Source organism: Carya illinoinensis, chromosome 14 (assembly GCF_018687715.1).
Source record: "Carya illinoinensis cultivar Pawnee chromosome 14, C.illinoinensisPawnee_v1, whole genome shotgun sequence".
Taxonomy (NCBI): domain Eukaryota; kingdom Viridiplantae; phylum Streptophyta; class Magnoliopsida; order Fagales; family Juglandaceae; genus Carya; species Carya illinoinensis.
The window spans coordinates 10,379,240-10,393,376 of record NC_056765.1 but is presented as its reverse complement, the minus strand read 5'-3'; the positions used below and the strand labels follow the sequence as shown (position 1 = coordinate 10,393,376).

At 36.7% G+C, this 14,137-nt stretch overlaps 1 protein-coding gene and 1 long non-coding RNA gene across 2 annotated transcripts; both read right to left on the bottom strand.

Moving 5' to 3' along the window:
* Positions 1–404: 404 nt before the first annotated feature.
* LOC122294002 (epsin-3-like) lies at positions 405–2,290 on the bottom strand. Its single transcript, XM_043102473.1, has 4 exons — positions 1,872–2,290; positions 1,645–1,767; positions 1,368–1,529; positions 405–1,286 (listed from the first exon to the last, which is right to left on the bottom strand). The coding sequence occupies exons 1-4, from the start codon at positions 2,009–2,011 to the stop codon at positions 713–715; spliced, it is 999 nt and encodes a 332-aa protein (XP_042958407.1). The 5' UTR covers positions 2,012–2,290; the 3' UTR covers positions 405–712.
* A 2,783-nt stretch (positions 2,291–5,073) lies between these two features.
* Positions 5,074–11,849, bottom strand: LOC122294003. Its single transcript, XR_006237436.1, has 3 exons — positions 11,577–11,849; positions 5,648–5,739; positions 5,074–5,318 (listed from the first exon to the last, which is right to left on the bottom strand). It is a non-coding gene; the product is annotated as an uncharacterized LOC122294003 (long non-coding RNA).
* Between the last annotated feature and the right edge of the window lie 2,288 nt (positions 11,850–14,137).

Genomic DNA, 14,137 nt, shown 5'->3' with positions numbered 1-14,137 from the left:
GGCTTGCTATACAGGATTGGCTTTGGAAATGATGAGTCCCTTCAGTATCTATGTGGGAGTACTGTTGCATTATATCATGCACCCCTGCTTTATCATTGGAGATTTGCAATAAGTGGGAGTTGTTCGGTTTGTTGTCTATACTTCAGATACATCAATGAGTGAGATTCCATTTTATCTGTTAGGAAAGCAGCAGAAATTGTGAAGAGTAACCAGAAGAGCTTTAGTGTTCAGTATGGACATGAAGACGGATTAGTCAATCCAATTTTTAAGCTCAAAACATATATCTATGAAGCATTATGAGGTGAATGAAACAGAAAAGTGAAATTTTGAATTAAACATGTTTTCTAATGAATAGAGGTTTTTCTACACGAGTCTACAAGGGAAGCAAGCCATACAAGGAAGCCTAAAAGCAACTCCATTTAGCATCATCATAAATTTCTTTCAAAACCTGAACTTCAGCCTATTGTTACACACAACCATCATGGATTAAACAATATGGTTAGGAATCCTCACATTTGAAAGAGAACGAAAATCATAAATTTCCCTGACTTGAAACTACCATGGAAAGAGTTTCAAGAATCTCAATGACATCGTCTCTCTTCATTTTGAACAATCACAAAAGAGTAGTAATACCCACACACATGATGACAGGAACAACCCAAACTGAGGTAGTTTTGATTATGGATTGCAGCACAGTTCATTTGGGGGGAATCTACAAAAGCAGGGAGGCACTGGTTTGATTCTCAGTCCTATTAAAGGGATGGTCTTCTTCTATGGACATCTCAGCCCCGGGTTCATCTTTCTTACCATCCAGGAGTAGGTTAGACTCTCCTGTGAAGTTCCATCTGTGCAACTCTTCCTGGTTAGGAGCCATGTTTTCTTTGAAACTGGTCTGAGTTTCAGCTGACTCGAGCACCTGGCCAGCGAACAAACTGCCCCTGGGTTTCTCATTCACCATTTTATTTCCAGACTCAAACGTTATGTCCTTAATGTTTTGCTCTGATAGTTTAACTTCTTTGGTCAACCCTTTGTTAGAGGTTGAAATCTGGCTTTCCTCATTTTCTTGACTGTTGAACTGAGAATTAGACCTTCCAAATGTTGTTACTGAAGATGATTCTGTAAGCATGCCTGGTGCTGGAAATGACCGCTGGCTAAAGCTCCCAAAACCTTGAATCCCTCTTGTTACACTCCGAGCTCTGTCTCTCTCTTCTTTGAGAAGAGGGCCTTTCTCAAGCAGCTTCATTACTCTTTCTGCTTTTTTTCTAACAGCAAGGCCCCAATTAAATCTGCATACAAGGGTTGGATGTCACGAGTCCATATAGAGCTAAGTGCTAACATAAAACAAGACAAAAGTTAGAATTACAGACCCTTTTTCATCTATATACTGAAAGCTTTCCATTTCACTAATAAAATCTTTGTCACTTTGAAATTCTCCTGCAACACTCTCTGGTCCACGAGTCAACAAATGCTCAAGTACAATCAGGGAATTGTAAGAGACCCTCCAGTTCTTTCTTTCAAACTTCAGGAATCTGATGCCCAATTTTTAAAAATAACCAAACCCATAATCATTCTTTGCCAACAAAATTGGCAAAATAAAAATGAAAAAGAAAGGACAAAAAAAAAAAAAAAAAGCAAACCCTGAACCTTTTGTGCAGAATCTCCACAATTCTCGTATAATCATCTAGTTCAAAAGCAGCCCTTGAAATGGAACGCAGGGTAGGCATTTCTGGCGCCCATGTATTCCCACCTGTAGCTTCTTCTGTCATTCTGCAAATATCAAAGGTGTCATCCAAAACATCCCCATACCAAGAAACCAAAAAAAAAAAAAAAAAACCCCATTTTTACAGAAATTGTAAAGATTATGGACTTACAATTGTGCAGGCGTGGCATCTGTAAGAGCCAATCTAGCGGTCTTGATTTTCTCTTTGAAAAAGAAAGAGGCTTGCCTTTTCATTTCATAGAAAGAGGGAGTGCCCATGTTGCCGCTAACGTTTTTGCTCAAGATAGACATGTCTAAACTGGAAAAAGATATGGAAATAGAACAGTTCCCAGAATAGAGTAAACAAGAGAAGGCAAGAGCTAATCCAATGATCTAACAGATCCAACACCTAACGCCTACGTAGCAAACAAGGTGTGCGGTCTGCAGACGCAATACCTAATACATACAAACCGGTAAAAACACCTACTTCTAATTGCTAGTCTTAAATCAGGCGAAGATTTCAACGGAGAGCATTTTAAGTGATGCTAGCAATTGTGCGTCGGTCAAATAATTTGGGAGTGAAGTTGATGTCTCATTAGTTTGGAGAGATACTGTGTAAAAATCTGATTAGTCCCTTTAATCTTTGAATCGTGAAAATGAAACATATATATATATATATATATAATATATGACGTGAAGTCAGCATCTCTGCATTAATGGACAGCACGTGGATTCATTCGACGTTTATAGTCTATTTGTAGAGCCAAGGTATTTGTCACAAATATTCCGATCAATAACGCGTCTTTCTGTCTCATCCAGTTTCATGCATCATGGTCAAAGTTTACAATTAGAATTTAGAGAAGGTGGGTTTGAGGATTCCCCCAAATGTTCTAAAGTATTTAAATCTATAGTTGAATCCAGATCGCATGTTCTTCTGGTCAAGAGACTATTATATGATCTAAGAAATTATCAGCATTCAAATCAAGAAAAGAGTAATGTTATTTATCATAGGTTTAGATTATGTTTAGATGTTGAAATGACCTGTCAATAGTAATAATAAAGTAATAAATAATATTAATAAAAAAGTAAGTAATAGTCTATGAATAGTAATAAATAGTAATGAGATCTCCATACATATATATTATATATATATATGGTCCTAAAGCTTTAACTTACCCAATGCTGTCAACTTTGAATACCGTCTGGCTTTGCTCCATCATAGTTGAAATCCAATCCAAGTTTGGTCTTTCTCCATTATTTTCTTTTTTCCTTTGTTGTGAATTTTTGGGATTTTGTTTTAATTTTTATTTCCTTCTTCATTGTTCTTCATTCTAATGGGTGTATCATGTATGTCCCTCTCCAAGTTTTGTTATAACGTAGTTTCCCCTTATAAAGAACAAATTTTCACATCGCATACATTTTCCAAGCCCACAAGTCACAACCATCAAATTTTTCTTCATGCCTATGATTCATATTATTGAGTAATGATAAATTTATAACTCACGAAATAAGATAACGGGTTAAAAAGAAATAACAACAACAACAACAAAAGAAAACAAAGATTATTTATTCATTTAAAACTCTAATATTATATTGCACAATTCAAATTCATGTTTATATTGATCCTAAATGTGCAAAGGCAGTATAGTGTTGAATACCCAAGATCGATCTGTCTTATTACAAAGGGTAGAGGTAAATCAAATAAATAAAAAGCCTCTTTCAAGTACAAGAGATACAAACCTTACATAAAGTTTACATACTAACATAATTTAATATAATTCATCAGGCTATAAAATTATTTTTATTGTATAATAAACGTAATGTATTACATTAAGTCACGTCAATTTATAAACTTTATCATAAAAAATAAATAATCAGATATAATGTATTTCATAATTGAACTCCTAGACCTATTAGAAAACAAAACTCCTAATGTATTCCACAATAAATGACCTTGACAAGAACTCTAGACGTAATAACTCAGGCAGTAATGCCTAATAGAACACAAAGTTAAGTTCTCGATAAATGTTTTTGACTTTTAGCATATGGGAAGCAAGATTATGACTCAAAAGCAAAGCCAAGTCATCTTCCTAATAACAAGAAGAAAGAGAGTTCTAAGGATATGTACTTTCCTTCACGGAATAATACAACCCAACAAAAAAAAAAGGAAAAAAATCGATATTCCTTGGATACGTGAATACAAATTGTTTAAAAAAAACATTAGAATATTTAGAAAAATATAAAAGTAATATAAAGTCAAAAATAAAATAAAAAATATAGATATTTTTTGAAATATTTGGATGGGTGGACTGTCACCAGCTTTGATAATTTGATTACAACCATTAAGGAGAAGAAGAGTTGTCGAGTGGACATTTGCAGATGACATTTTCACATCATCCTAATTGACTCCGTCTTGAAGGCTGAACATTTAGCACTTTTATTTCAAGCTTATTCTTTGGGAATCCTCGCTTTCAACTCAACATACTGCATAAGCAAAAGGGAAATAATCAAAAGATGATACCGTAAAGAAAAATCATACACATACAACATTTTCTACAATTCTTAGACATGTTCGTTTTAAATGAATGACACTTTTATAAAATAACTTATAAAATAGTATTGTTTTATAAAAGAAAATTGTTACATCTACAAAAAAGAGATTCTATAAAAGTAAGTACATAAAGTGATAAGGTATTATATGATAAGTTAGATCTACTTTATAATAAAATTAACTTTACAATTTAATGTATCACATCAAATCATGTCAATTTTTTAGTTTACATTTGTGGAATTTCTATGTGACTAAAGAATTTTTCTTTACAAATATACATTCAATTTAAAATATAATTATATATCACAAATGAAAATGAAAACCAAAGCAAGGAAAGGGAAATTTTGGGAAATAAATAAATAAGTAAGTAAATTAATGTATTGCATTGGAATGGACATGCATGACTTGTCCCAGATCGGTACAATAATTAAAATAAAAACTTTATTATAATAGGACAGACCATTTCATGTATAAATCTCCTAATACCTCTTTGAAATTGATGCGAGTGTTGAAAACTTGTCATTAAAAATCAAACTTTTCAATTGCCATGCAGGTTATAATCAGGTGACATGTGGCAAATTGGGAATTGCCATCTTTCAAATCTATTCGTTATTTATTTATCTAACTTCATAATTAAAATCTTCTTCTTAAATAATAAATGCCTGCAATGAGCAATCCGATCTGCCCAAGGCATATTTGGAGCAGCCCGACCCGACCCGCTAGGCAGGCAGGTGAATTCGGTCCAGTTCCATCTGCAACATTCGGGTTGGGTTTTATTTTATTTTTCCTCAACATTAAATAGCTTGGCCACAACTCCACCAAATAATAAAAATCAATCACCACCGCAAATTAACTTCAAAATGCCACAACCCCAAAAACCTCATTAAAATTGCCATCTATTCTCAGGCCAACAAGCCGACAAAACTGTAGAGTCTCAAACCTAATTTCAGCTATTAGATGCCTTTGGCCCCAGAGATCAAATCTAATTTTAATGATCAAACCTAATTTTAGCCATTACAGCAACAACAACTAGAATGATGAAGACAATGACCCATAAGCTCAATCCTCCTGTAACAAAAAATAATAATAATTTAGGAGTCAGTCCCAGTTCTGTGATTAATTACTTAACCTGTAGAAAGAATTAAAAAAAAAAAAAAATCAATTCCACGCTTCCTCAATACAATAACATCTCCATTAGACAACTATCCTGTCAACTGAAACAATGAAGCCATGATTGGACCATGACAGACCTATATTTATGTTTTAGCCCGAGTCAGATATTATCAAGCGACTAATTTACTAGGGCTATAGAGGGCAGCTCATCCATTGCCAACCCAACAGCAGAGGGATAGATAGATTACTCAATAACCACATCAGAAACTAAGGGAGGCACGTACCTGTTTTCTTCTTGTCATCAATAATTGTCACCCTTGCACTTTAGTCCAGGGATATAGAAGCCAAAGTCTTGTATTCAAAGTAACATGGTTCACTGTCTACCAGCAGCATAATTGTTATATAAAGGAGCTGAGATATGCTTATTCAAGTATCTACCATTATCTACCATATTTCCTGACATTGGTAACTCAATAACAAGATGTAACCTTTTGAGAAGCTCAACTTTCCTGCTTTGATATTGTTAAACATATGCAGGAAAAGCAATTAAGTCTAGACAATGCACAGTTAAATATGCTATTTTCAAATTAACATGGTGAAGAGAATTTACTGTGTTGAACATCAATGTGGTAAATTTTCACAACTGAAATCGAATGAAAAGAAGACATAATTGTTCCTTTGTCATATTTTACCAAATAATCTGGATGCCTTCAAGATTTTAGTAAAATTACATTCAGATGGAGCTATGATACGAAAATGTGCTAGATGGGTGTATGGGTATATGCCCAGACTTCTAGTTGCAATACCTTGCATTATTAGTTTAATATTTTCACATTAAAATAGGTCTTGGTGGTAGGGAACCATACGAGCTAGTATTAAGGCAGCTCAGCATATTGTAGCAGCACCAACGCATAAATCCAGTTCAAGGAAACATGCACCTACAGGAGAAGAATGCCACATTCTAGAACCTGCTTCCATAACGGAATGAAGATTCTCTTGCCACCTTTCATCATAAGAGTGGCACAATTTGTAGAGTTTATTATGTCTTGTATTCTATAAATAGACACACTATTTTACACAGACAATAATGAGAAAATGAGGAATTTCATAGAGCATTATTTGATTGTGATAAGTCTGGAATTTTTCCAAGCATCTTGCATGCATTTTCTTTCCTTTAGTTTTAGCATGATATCTAGAGCCTAGGACTCACGTCTTCCTTCTTTCTCCATGGCAGCCCCAAAAAACAACTCACATTCATCCACTCCCTCCTCCCTCACCTCTTCCGCCACCAACTTCGTCACTATCAAACTCACTATCCAAAATTACCTTATGTGGAAGGCACAAATTGTGCCTTTCCTTAAGGGCCATCAATTGTTTGGATTCATTGATGGTTCTATTCCTTCACCTACTCCTAAGATAAATGATAAAATCAACCCAGAATATACATGCTGGCTCTTACAGGACCAACTCGTCATCTCAGCCATCAACTCCTTTCTTTCCAATTCTGTGCTTGCCCCAGTACTCGATTGCCATACTTCTCATGACGTATGGAAAACTCTTCAAGATCTCTTCCAAGCTCAATCCTCTGCCCATGTGATGCATACCCAACTTCAGCTCGCTACCCTCTAAAAGGGTGTTGAATCCATTTCATATTACTACACCAAAGCCAAAACACTTGTCTTTTCTCTCAATGCCGCTGGGCATACACTCACTGACCAGGATTTTTCTGTCTATCTCCTTGCTGGACTCGGCACTGACTACGAGTCCATAGTCACCTCACTCACTACCTGACTTGAGCCCCTCTCCCCACACCAGATCTATAGCCATTTGCTTAACCATGAATCTTGGTTGACTCATCAAAATCACTCTCTGCTCACGGGTTCTTTCTTTTCTGCAAATAATACAATGACTCAAACTCCCTCTATACTTGGGTCTCCTACTCGTGGCCGTGGTGGTTTCTCTCAAGGTGGTCGCCGTGGGAGTGGGGGTGGTTGAAACAACTCTAGGGACCACAACAACAATTCCTCTAATTTTTTCAACAATTGAAATGACTCACGACCTGTTTGCCAACTTTTTCAAAGACCAGGCCACACAACTATTTCCTACTATAATCGCTTCAACCAAGCCCTTCAGCCCCCTGCACCCTCCTCTCTAGCTGCCCACTTCACCCATGTTCCAGTCCACTCTTTTCACCTAGCTAACTGGTTTCCCGATACGGCTGCAACCAACCACTTTACCCTTGACCTCTCTTCCCTCAACCTTGAATATATGTCATATCAGGGGTCCGACCAAGTGAGCATCAGAGATGGGTCTTCTCATCCCATTCAAAACGTTGACTCGGCACACCTCTAATCTCCTTCCAACAAATTTCTTATAACCAATCTACTTCACGTTCCTTTGATTTCTCACTACTTACTTTCTATTAGACAATTTTGCTAGACAATGGAGTTTTCTTTGAATTTCACTTTGATTTTTTTCTTGTGAAGGATATACGTTCCCAGGCGGTGCTCCTTTGGGGTCCCATTGAGAATGGCCTTTATGTTCTGCCATTGAATCCTAGTACTCCACCTTCAACTTCCTCTTCACCTCCGCAAGCGTACCTTAGCACCAGGACCTCTCCTCAATTATGGCACCATTGATTAGAACATCCTTCCTCTAGCGTTACCCGGTTCACTCTCTAGCAGTTTCAGCTTCCCACCACAAATAAAATTGGGTTTTCCTTTTGTTCGACTTGCTCTCAAGCTAAGGCCCATGTTCTTCTTCACCTCCTTTCCCCCTCATGGTCCACTAGGCCTTTCCAGCTTATTTTCTTAGATGTATAGGGCCTTGCCCCGGTTTTATCTTCAATGGGTTGTCGTTACCATTTGTCTATAATAGATGACTTCTCCAAGTTTATTTGGTTTTTTCCAATGAATGCAAAATCTGACGTCTCTTCAATTATAATTACATTTCTTCAATTTGTTAGTAATTCTTTTTCTAAAAATGTTGTCTCTATCGAAACTAAAGGGGGAGGGGAATTTCATCCTGTTCGCCCTATTTTTCAAAATTGTGGTATTTCTAATCGCATCACTTGCCCCCATTCTTATTCCCAAAATGGGAGCATTGAGCGTCACCATAGACACATTGAAGAAACCGGTTTATCTTTACTTTTTCATGCCTTTATACCATTAAAATATTAGGTTGATTCATTCCAAACCACCATCTACTTAATAAACCAGATGCCCACCCCTGTTCTAAATAATAGGTCCCCATCTGAAACTTTGATGGGCCATGCACTTGACTACTTATTTTTACGTGTGTTTGGGTCCTCTTGTTGGCCAAACTCAAAGCCCTTCAATTGCCATAAGTTGGACTTTCACTCTCATATGTGTGTTTTCATAGGATACAACCTAGTCCACAAAGGCTATAAGTGCCTCCATTTGACCATGGGCCGGGTCTATATTTCAATGGATGTTATTTTTAATGAAACGTCTTTTTCTTTCGAGCCCAAATTCACTGGCCTATCTCTCTCACCATCATCTTCTTAGACTTCTCTTTTCCCTAATATTTTGTATCCTCGAGCCCAGCCCACTGGCCTACCTCTTCCCACATCTCTCTCCACGTTGAGTGAATTATCCCAGCCCATTCCCACACCTTCTACTTTTACAAACCCTAATCCATCGTCTTCTCCCGCTGCTGACAACTCTTCTCAAACCCTCACTTACATCTTCCTCCTTTGATTCTTCAATTTCTACTCTAACGTTAGCATCTTTTCCCTCTGAATGTCCCATTTCATCTCCTCCTCCTCACCCTATGACCACTCGGTCTTGCATACACTCTCTGTGCCCTCGAGTGCGTGCCAATGGTACTATCCCAAGGCCTTCGAAAAAAACCATCTTTATCTCTCACCACATCTCCAATCCTCTCCAACTCTTCTTCGATTACCTCTATTCTAGAAGAACTCTCATCCTTTTCTGAAGCCAACAAATACCCAGAATGGCGTTTGGCCATGTTTGAGGAATTTCGAGCTCTTTTTCTAAATCAAACGTGGAAACTGGTTCCTCCCACTTCCAATCTCAACATCTTAGGTTCAAAATGGGTTTTGGAAACAAAAAGGAGAGCTGATGGAACCCTTTAGTGCCGTAAAGCATATCTTATGGCTAAGGGTTTCCATCAGTAACTGGTTTTGGGTTTTATTGAAACCTACAATCCGATGGTTAAGCCAGTTACTATTCAACTAATTCTTTCTCTTGCAGTGTCTTCTATTTGGCCTCTTCATTAGCTCGATGTGCAAAATGTGTTCTTACATGAGGACCTCGAAGAAGCTGTGTTCATGCAACAACCACCTAGTTTCATAAATCTAGATTATCCTTCTCACATGCGTAAGTTGTGAAAATCACTCTATGGATTGAAACAAGCCCTAGGGGCTTGTTTTGCTAAATTAACTGACAAATTATTTTCTCTGGGTCTTGTTGCCTCTCCCTCAGATTCATCTCTATTTGTGTTGAAAGTTGCCTCTAATTGCATTTATGTTATGATTTATGTTGATGACCTCATTGTAATTGGCTCGAGTCCTAAAATTATCTTAGATTTCATTGCTTCCTTAAGTTCATATTTTCAAGTTACAGATTTGGGTATGTTTCAATACTTCTTAGGCATTGAGGTCACTAGGGACTTCTCGGGTTTATACATTTCTCAATCAAAATATATCTTAGACCTGTTACACCGTACCAACATGCACTCTGCCAAACCTGTCACTACACCTATGTACTCTTCCTAAAAAATCACCTCTCTTGGTGGTTGTACATTTGGTGGTTGTACATTTGGTGGTTGTACATTTAAAGATCCACAACTATATCAAAGTATTGTGGGTATTCTTCAATATCTTGCCTTTACCAGACCTGACATCTCCTTTGCCATGAACAGAGTCTGCAAGTATATGCACTGCCCTAGACTTCCTCACTAGCAGGTTGTGAAACGGATTCTTCGATGCCTCTATCACACCTCTTCTCTAGGATTACATTTTTCCTCATCTTCCTCCTTTAAACTTTCAGCCTTCTTTGATGCTAACTGGGTAGGATGTCCAAATGACCGCAAGTCGACTGGGGGTTTCTATATTTATTTTGGGAGCCATCTTATATCTTGGGGAAACAGGCTACTATCGCTCAATCTTCTACTGAAGCCGAGTATAAATCAGTAGCTAATGCCACATGTGGGCTCATTTGGTTACAATTTTTAGTTAACGAGCTTGGTATTTTTTTGTCTCACCCCTACATTGTGGTGTGATAACCTAGGAGCTACATATATTTCTATCAATCATGTTCTTCACTCTAAGACCAAGTATGTGGAGCTTGACTACTACTTTGTTTGAGAGCGCATTGCAGCCAAGCCACTCGAAGTTTCCTTTATTTCTAGCAAAGACCAAATTGTTGATATATTGACTAAGCCTTTGTCAACTGCACAGTTCCAGTTATTACAATCAAGCCTCACTTTAGTTTCAATGCTGCTTGAATCGCAGGAGGATATTAAGACACCTCAACATATTGTAATACAATGCGTAAATCTAGCTCAAGGAAACATGCACCTACTGAAGAAGAATGCCACATTCTAGAACCTGCTTCTATAATAGAATGAAGATTCTCTTGCCATCTATCATCATAAGAGTGGCACAATTTGTAGAGTTTGTTATGTCTTGTATTCTATAAATAAATACACTATTGTACACAGACGATAATGAGAAAATGAGGAATTTCATAGAGCATTGTTTGATTGTGATGAGTCTGGAATTCCTTCAAACATCTTGCATGCATTTTCTTTCCTTTAGTTTTAGCAATAAGGCTTCAAGAAATTGAACTAATGATCATGGATGAAGGCCAATGACAATTATCCAGGTGAAAATGAAGCAGGAATTGACAGGCCAACTTAATGCAAATTTCTATATTTTACCAATTGACAATAATAATGCAAATTTAAAAATAATTTTCATCAAAGCAGAAAAAAAAAATACACGATAAGTGGCTCTAAGGGTAAGAGAAAGGGACACGTTCACACATTTATGACAGTTTCAGACCACAAATCTTTTTTTTGAAGCATTCAAAAGCTTCATATTAGTTTGTTGCAGCACACAAACAAATCCCACTACCCACTAAAACCTCCCTGCAGATTGATCATTGACCACAGGAAAAAAAAAAAAAAAAAAAAAAGTGAAGAAGATCAAGAAGCAAAAACACGCACCCAAATCCTTCACGATCCAGTGAGCTACGTCTCTTGAACTACTTCAAGTCCTTTCTTTTCCATCAACGATTAATTCCTATCGAAGCGAAAAATATAAATTCCCATAGTACCCACATCTAGAGGCGAGAGAGAGAGAGAGGTTAGGGTTTTATTATGAAGAAAGGAGTTAGACATACGGGGGTGCAAGGTTATGGTTTCGCCTGCTGGAGCATCATCGGACCAACCCACACGCATCTAATTTCAACTCAATTTTATCGGATGAGTCTAATCAGGTCTATTGGACGGGTCGGGCAATTACCCTTTTTTTTTCACAGACTTATTAAATATTATTATTTTTACTTATATTTGTTAGATATAGCACATTGTAAGAGATACCCAAAATATGCCACATATATAATAAATCATGTAATTACAAATGATAAAACTAAAAAAAAAAAATATCACGCCTCGTTAGACCGTTTACTGGCAGGTTCGCTAAAGATTTTAAGTTTATATTAAAAAAAATTGATATAATATATAATATCATATTAAGTTATAATTTTTTTTTTGTTGGTGATGACTAGTTATCAACACAGATTCACATTTTCATCATAATACAGAAGAAAAAATAAATAATAAATTGATCAAAAGCTCTAAGAACAATTGATGAAGTATTTAAGAAAGCCTGTGTTGGGAGAAATCTAAATAACAGAAATAATTATCTCCCACTTTGTGTAAATCTATTGAAAAGTAATTGAATAGAGAGTAATATAAAGCAAAATCTCACACATACTGAGCCAAAAACATTTTATGTGGAAAACCCTTCAATGCAAAGGGAAAACCACGAGGCCTAGTCCAATTAAAGCTTCCACTATCAATAATAATGTATACACAAATGTTCTCTCTAGATAGCACTAGAGGCATACAATCAATAATAATCTCAAGAAAAACACTTTTTTAGTAACCAATAGTGTGATTAGAAGAGATATCACCAAGACGTGTTACTGTTTATGACCTCGAACATCAAAAATACTGCTCTAAATCCAATCTCTACCGTTTAGATTATAGAGTCTGGAGTTGTAAACGTGCTTGCAAAATTTCAACTCAATCAAACCATAAAAACTCCGATCGTAGCATTTGATTAAAATTGAATGAGCTCCCCTATTTTTGGCTATCTCTTCCTCTCCTCAATCTCTCACACAGTTTTTCTCTCTTTTCTTCACTCTAATAACTCAGAAGGAGCACTTAGGTTTAAGACCTAATTAAACTGTGTCCTCTCTCTCCCTGTGGGCTTAATGTCCCACATGGGCCATCCTCCATATAGGAGGAAACCCAACACAACAAATCTCCTTCTTCCCTACTATGTGGGGGGGGACTCACCATCCCAATGATTGAACAACAAAACTCAAGTTTCTCCTTTATTATAGCCTTCATTAAAATATCATAACCACTATCATCTTTTTGAGTTTTGTTTTTTTTCAAGTTCTAATAACGCACAAAGACAACTCACTCTACCTTATGTTCACATTCCATTACTTCTACATAACACTCGAGCTCTCCCCTGTTAATCATTAACTCATACTCATTTATAGAATACCAAGTGGAAGGATGTTAGTCTTTGATAGACCTCCTGAGTGGGAATTCTGGTGGCATCTCTGGTTCAGGCAACTAATCAAGGGCCTCATTATGTAAGGGAGCATTTGCATCACTTGGACTCTATTGGTCATCTTGAACAATATGTTCAACCTGTGCTGGCAAATTTGTCAATTGCACCGGATCCATGTTAATTGAACCATCATTGCACCGAAACATTACTTTATCTGTCTTCTCAATATCTTGTGTGGTTTCATCATTAATAAACACGTCTCAACTTTTCACTAGTTTCTTTTCAACTAAATCATATATTTTGTACCTAAACTCATCCAGACAATAACCTAGAAAGATACACTCTAGGGTCTTCACATCGAGTTTAGACCTCTCAGCATTTGGAATATACACAAATGTTTTACAAACAAGGACACGTAAGTGATCATAGGTAACATCATTGCCAGTCCAAACTTTGTCCGGTACACAAACTGAAGAGGAACATATGGTGTGAGATTAAGAACATATACAACTATACTCAAATTCTCACCCCAAAAAGAACTAGGCAATTATGCCTGTGAAAGCAAACATCTCACTCTCTCCATTAGTGTTTTGTTCATCCTCTCAACTAAACCATTCAGCTGATGAGTCTTTGGTGGTGTCTTTTGATGTCAAGTACCTTGTTGTCTGCAATAATCATCAAACGGGCTTGAATACTCTCACTCGTTATCAGTTCGGATGCACTTCACCTTCTTTCCAATCAGCCTCTCAACTAAGACCTGAGACTGTTTAAACATTTTCAATACTTGATTATTTCTTTTCAAGGTATAGACTCACGACTTTCTTGAATGATCATCTAGAAAGTTACAAAATACAATGAGCTGCCAAGTGTTCTTGTTTTCATTGGACCACAAACATCTGAATGAACTAGATCAAGTATACCTGACTTTCTTGAAGGATGAGAACTTTTGAAAGAAACTTTATTATGTTTCCTTGCC